At 51.2% G+C, this 6,591-nt stretch overlaps 1 protein-coding gene across 2 annotated transcripts in view; it reads right to left on the bottom strand.

Annotated features, from left to right (window-relative positions):
• Window positions 1-350: 350 nt before the first annotated feature.
• The window catches only part of Smad7 (SMAD family member 7), a 28,882-nt gene continuing 22,641 nt past the window's right edge, over window positions 351-6,591 (bottom strand). For both annotated transcript variants that reach the window (XM_004656797.2, XM_004656798.2), the window contains exon 4: window positions 351-2,472. In XM_004656797.2, coding sequence (XP_004656854.1) covers window positions 1,934-2,472 — 539 coding nt within the window. In that variant the 3' untranslated portion in view covers window positions 351-1,933. The remainder of the gene's footprint in view (window positions 2,473-6,591) is intronic.

The raw sequence follows: 6,591 nt of genomic DNA, 5'->3' as shown, positions 1-6,591 counted from the left end.
AATTTAAGGTCTGGTGAGGAGGTAGCAAGAACCAGATGGACCCTGTGAGACTACTTGCCCATCTGTCCCTGACTCAAACCAAACTCTTTCTGGGGTCTCCCAATGACACTCCCCCCTTCCTCGATCAGCCACAAGGCTCCCTTTGGTTGTCTCCCAATACAAACACTGCACTTGCCCCCACAGCCACATCTAACAAGGAGGCAACCCTAGACCTCGAAAGCAGCTGTTTAGTACAGGAAGGTCTTCGTTTTGGGGCCCCATCCCCACTCAACATGGAGCTGATAAGACCCTCCTCCCGCCTCCCCTCCAAGCAGAAGACAACGGAGCTAAAGGACATAGAAATGGAAGTATGCATTTTAAAAATTGTTTAATGGAACATAAACTCCTTTAGAAAAACATTCAGCTAGGTGATAACACCCATAGAAAAAACACCAATCTTGTGTTTATCTTTTTTAATTTGGCATTTGTTATTTGCATTTATATTAAAGCAAAGTGCATCTTTTCTTTATTTTTCTTGTTTATACACATTGCACAATACATAAATAATGATGCTTATAAAACGTCTTTATATTTACAAGTAATAATATATTTATATATAACATAAAATACATTTTTCTTTAATAAATCTCGGGGTTTTTTAGGAGTCCTTTGTCTCTCGAAGCACTACAATGCTAAATTTCCAATGAGAATGCTTCTCTTGTTCATTTAAACCTTTGTAGTTAGAAAAATAGCTTATGTTAAAGTCTAAACATGCTCATTGAGCTAAGAACAGTGTCAAAGTGTCACACGAGTGTATGAGTTGTGGAAGAAATGGGAGGGGAGCTGGGTGTCAGCCTAGGATGGCACCTTCGGTTAGGATGGACCGCACCCTTCCTGGTGGGAAGAGGGCTACTGAGCAGGTCCCTCCCAGGGGATGCCCCTCGCTGGTCTAACAGAGCTCAACGCACAGTGGGGAGCTGGGGAGGAGTGTGCTGAGCTGGCTTTCCACGTCCGGGAGAAACCTGATGAAACCAAGGCAGGGACAGGCTGAAGGGCCTGAGAGGGTACAGGGTGAGCAATACTGTGACTGGGCTGCCCTGGCAGCCCTCAGGAAACCCATCTCAGAGAGATCCAGGAGCAGATGGCCAAAAGAGACAGACATGACGAGGGCAGCAGGGTGGCAGGCGGAAGCACAACAAGGATGGAAGCAATTGGTTCTGGTTCAGCCTCTAGCAGACTCGCTTCTCAGAAGCCTGTGGATAGGCCTGTGTCCTAAAAGTGGGAGAGGCGGGGTAGGGGCCTCGGCAGGCTGGGCAGAACCTGGCAGCTGTTGGGACACCCGCCACCAGCCTGCCCAGGTACTGCCGCTGCCCCACCGAGCATGTCCAAAGGGTGCGAGAGAGACACGGCTGGAACAGCAAGCCTCTCAGCTGGGGACATCCGTAAGGAACACAGAAAGCACGTCATTTCCCCCATCTGTGTTCACACACACACACGAGTGCATTCTCACAGACACACACTCTCGCTCGCACATCCATTCCTGACAAGTGAAATGCTGATCCGAAGGGAAAGGAGCGATTCCCTTGAACGGTGTTTGGAGGTGGTGCTGACTTCTGCTTCCCCTTTTCCTACTGGGGTCCTGCCAACCATACCTACACACCCCCTCCAAAAAACAAACAAACAAACAAACAAAAAAAAAAAACACAATGTTTCATTTCATAAGCTATTTCTCAAAGAACAAAACAAAACACAAACAAGAATGACTGAGAAGTAAAAAACAAAACAAAAAAACAAAAAAAAACAATGGCAACAAATAAAACCGACCAGAGTTTGCATGAAAAGCAAGCACTCAGGAGAAAAGATTAGCAGCAATGTAGTTTGAATGGTGGCCTGTTCGGCTCATGCTCCATCCGGTCCTCTCCCCACGCTCCGAGCTCTCCTCGCGCCCACGTGGCTACCGGCTGTTAAAGATGACCTCCAGCCAGCAGGGGCAGCTGCTGATGAACTGGCGGGTGTAGCACTGGCCCCAGCCCTTCACGAAGCTGATCTGCACGGTGAAACCTGTCCACGGCTGCTGCATGAACTCGTGGTCGTTGGGCCGCTGGAGGCTGTACGCCTTCTCGTAGTCGAAAGCCTTGATGGAGAAACCGGGGAACACCTTGTGCACCAACAGCGTCCTGGAGTCCGGGTTGTCCAGTGTGGCGGACTTGATGAAGATGGGGTAACTGCTGCGGTTGTACACCCACACGCCATCCACTTCCCGCGTCAGCTGGATGCCACAGCCAATTTTGCTCCGCACCTTCTGCACCAGTTGGCTCTTGTTGTCTGAATTGAGCTGTCCGAGGCAAAAGCCATTCCCCTGAGGTAGATCATAGAAGATATCCAAGGAGGGCTCCTGGACACAGTAGAGCCTCCCCACTCTCGTCTTCTCTTCCCAGTATGCCACCACGCACCAGTGTGACCGATCCCCAGGCTCCAGAAGAAGTTGGGAATCTGCAAAACAAAATGGTGGACGTGGTTGTTGGAGATGGAGACTGGGTTCCTGCGTCCTCCCAGAAACAAAACATATACACACTCGTGTGAACACAGCTCATGTGGGCGCCCGCAGCCGGCTCATCTCCTGGAGAAAGAGTGGGTGACGGTGGGCCGGAGTATCTATCTATCTGCAGGCTTTACAGTGTTCCTACGCAGGGGCGTCTACATCCATCTTTAAATGTAGGATTTCTGGGGTGCTTCTCTCCTTGGCTCCTGGTCCAGGACATCAGCACCTGCGCCCACTTGGCCCTGCAGGGCAAAGACAGCCTAGGACCCTGAGTCTTGAGATTTTTGAGCTGCACAAGAGCCCAGGATGGCCTAGAATCACAAACGCTTCAGTTGGGTGGAACTTTGAAGGCCAGCTCCCCCAGCTCCCCCGCCACCAGAGAAGAAAAGCTGGTCTACTAGGTGGTGACCTGCCAGACTGAGAAGCCAGGTGTCTCAAACACGCTCCAGTCTCTGTGCTTGTCACCCAGTTCTCAGATGAGTGCCTTTTGTTATAAAAGAGCTCCATCTGGTAAAAATAAAGGTGAAGGTGGTTTGGGGGCAAAACCATCTATCTCTCTGACAGAAAACCAACCCTCAGTGTAACGGCAGGCTTCACAAGGGCAAATTCGTGTCCAAATGCCAAGTCACAACAAGCAGATGGGCACTAACCCAGACCAGCTGAACACAGCCAGCCCAGCCAGAGGGTACTGTGTCTAAAATGGATGTGGCCATCCTTGACGTGCCCCTTCTCTGCCAGCACCCACCCGTCAGAGGACCCTGTACAGCCTAGGCTGCTTTCATCCCCATCTCTGTCTCCTACAAGCCCCACTCAGGTATTCATCCACAAAGCTGCCCATGGCGACTGGTGACTTTCCTAAGCAGGCTCTCTGAGCACTTTAAAGGAGGGCCATGCAGGGGAAAGCTGCGCGCCCCCACCTCAGCTTCCCTCCCACTACCCTCGTAGAGCTCAAGCCAGCAGAGAGCAGGCCTCAGACCGGGGACCATAAATCTCCCAGCCCAGCCAGGCTGCAGGAACGCTGTGGTTTGCGGCAGCAGGGTGGAGACCGGAAGTCTTGTATTTGTTAACAAAAATGGGGATAGGCAAGGGGGGAAAGATGTGTGTGTGTGTGTGGAGGGGGGGGTAGCGGGGGAGGCAAGTCTAGAGTCAGGGACCTCCCGCTCTCCCACTCCTGTGGTTCTGAGAGTCCCTGAAGGTATGAGGGAGGCATTTTCTAGTGGCCTTTGTTTCTGGGCTCAGGCCCCCAAGTCCTGTGGCCCCAGCAGGCTAAGGAACCCAAAGCAGCTTTAGTGCACCAAAACATTCCAAATTTTACAGGCATGTTAGGACCTGGGAACCAATCCACTCCATTGCCTTTTCCTTTTCTCCTTTTTTTTTTTATTAAAGCAACAGCCACTCTTTGACGGCAATGTCCCCGTGAATGAGTCTGTACAAATGTGTAGACTGTGACCCACCGAAGCAGTCACACATACACACAAACCCAGAGCAGCTGTCCCTTCTAGAAACCCCCCAAGTGGCCTCCCAACCCCCAGCCCAGACAGCTAGCTACACACAAAGGCGAGGCCACGAGCTCATTTCTTTGCCTAGATCCTCACCCCAGTAAAAACCAATACCCCAAACCCACCTGCACTGGTCCCTGCCCCCACTGCCATGTATCTCAAATTCAAATATGTGAGACTGCATGGGCATCCTAAGTGCACAAGCGCTGTGTGTGTGTGTGTGTGTGTGTGTGTGTGTGTGAGAGAGAGAGAGAGAGAGAGAGAGAGAGAGAGAGAGAGAGAGAGAGAGCAGGCGTGCACACACAAAGAGGAACATATGGAAAAACAAGAGAAGGACAAGGGCTCAGAGCAGAAGGTGACTCATCAGGCATTAACTTGTTTCTGCAAAGTATCCATCAACTGCTAATAAACTCGTGAGCGCTGGCAATCTTTGAACTTTCTTGCAGAGGGAGCTCAGCTCCGAAGGCCACACCAACCACCCATAATGTCCACGGAAGTAATACACTCCTGGCTGCGACTGCTCTCTGGCTCACTTATCCCAACTTGGGACAACAAACCTGGCCAGGGAAAGGAAGATGTAGGGAGTGGCTGGGGGGAGGGGAGGAGGCTGCAGAGACCCTCCAAGGGGCCTCTCGATGCTTTGTTTCATCTAGCCCCACAGAAACCTGGCACCAGACAGCAGGGAGGGAGGAGGGGGAAGAGGAAGAGGAGGGGCAGAGGCCCAGGATAGAGTTGCCCCCATGCCAGGCCTGCTGGCTTCCTTGGGAAGGGGGCGGGAGCCTGTCTGCCAAGCAGGCCTCTGGGGCAGAGGAGCTGGGTGAGGCTGGGGCCTGAGGCTTACTGGGGGGGTTGGGGGGAGCATGCTTGGGTTTCTCTTTCATCTGCACAGCCAGTCTACCCCGCAATTTGCTGCCAGACATCCCCAGGAAAAGAGCCTTTTTCTGTTGAGGTTAATGGCCTGGCCCAGATAAACAGCAATGTGTGGGTGTCCCGTAAAAGTCAACTCAGTGGCCTAATGTACCATAGGAGACCCCTGCCTGCTACCCCATGCCTTCTACCTCTCACCATCTCCCAGCAGCCCCCCACCCCAAGCAGAGCAGCTCTACGCCCCACTCCTGTACAAACTGTTTCTGAGCACCAGAAACTAGCCATGCTTTCCACGTAAGATGGGCCCTGAATACCCTGCTGGGTAGGTCTGTTTCTGGGAATCTCCCAACATCATCTTCACTGGAACAGTTCCCTGAACTGGGTCCATAGCCCACAAGTCTCCCACAAAGGGCGCCTCGGGCGCGTGGCTCCTGGGGTTTCCCAGGGCATGTGGACAGGGCCTGAAGGAGTGAGTCTTGGTCACAGAAATAATGAAGAAGTCTGGGAAACCCAGTGATGGCTTCTTACCCTCATGGCTGATGCTAAGGCCCCCAAAATGAAACTCCCATCCCTCATTAATTTTCCCCAGCTTTTATAACCTTTTCCGGTATTTTCAACAACTTCTTCCCCTCCCCAGAAAACTGTACAGGGGCTTGTCTTAAAACTGTATGCATCCATTTTAAAGTATCCAAAATAAAAGCTGTGTTGTAAAAAGCTCTCTAATCAGATGCCTGCTCACAACTTTTCCCTTTTTATTACAGCTGAGGGAATTTTTGGATCAACACCAGAAAAATGCTGAATCTGCCTAAAATTCTCTTAAGGTGTTTCTCCCCTCCCTTTCCTCGTTTTTTCTTAAAGCATTAAAATCTTCCCTTTAAGGGGAAGAGGGAGAAGATAGGAGCCGCGCCGCCTTGGGGGAAACTGCTGAGCAAGAAGCTCCCTGCAAGGAGTTAGTTAATTATCTCGGTCATGAATGAACAGACTAGACCCTTGTCTACCAAGTGGCTTGTGAATGACTCTCACTCTGGGCCTCGGGGACATAGGGTGACCAGTCCTCAAGAGCACATTTTAGGAACACAAAGAACTTCCCCATTTTCAAATATTTAATTTGAAGGTGTGAGACGATGAGGAAGAGGAATACACGGAGACTGAAAAGGCCAAGTTCAGGGCCTCAGTGGTACCATTTTTGGTCTCCAGGTCATCATGGAGTTGATCCTGAGGCCAGAGGGACAAAACTGTTCCAGCACATTCATTTCTAAGAACAGGAGTGTACAAACAGTGGCGTCCATACGCAGACAGAACCAGGCACTAATGGGAGGGGCAATAACTGGATCTTTTGGGACAGATAAGCTTAAGATATACTCAGTGTGGACAGAGCAACAGCAGCTGGTACCCACTGAGGTTAAATGTGCCCAACTGCCAAGATGGAGGGGGTGCTAGAGTAACAGATGGGAAGGAGGGGTCTCAGCCCACTCTCACCTCTGTGGGGCACTTGGATTATAAAATGGTATTTCTCTGCCAAACCCAATGGTGCCATGGGCCCATGAGTGCCTCCCGGATGTTATAGCTAGGCAGGAAGAGCACGTGGACAGAAACACTACTCCTAAAGGTCTCTCCACGCCGGCAAAGCAAGAGCAGAGACAGATACACAAAGGCTGGTAATCAGCAAACGCTGGCTGCTGCAGTGCTTCGCCCACCGTGGGC

The sequence above is a fragment of the Jaculus jaculus genome, chromosome 2 (genome assembly GCF_020740685.1).
Source record: "Jaculus jaculus isolate mJacJac1 chromosome 2, mJacJac1.mat.Y.cur, whole genome shotgun sequence".
NCBI lineage: Eukaryota > Metazoa > Chordata > Mammalia > Rodentia > Dipodidae > Jaculus > Jaculus jaculus.
Note: the sequence above shows the minus strand (reverse complement) of the source record. Positions and strands in the feature narration are given on the sequence as shown.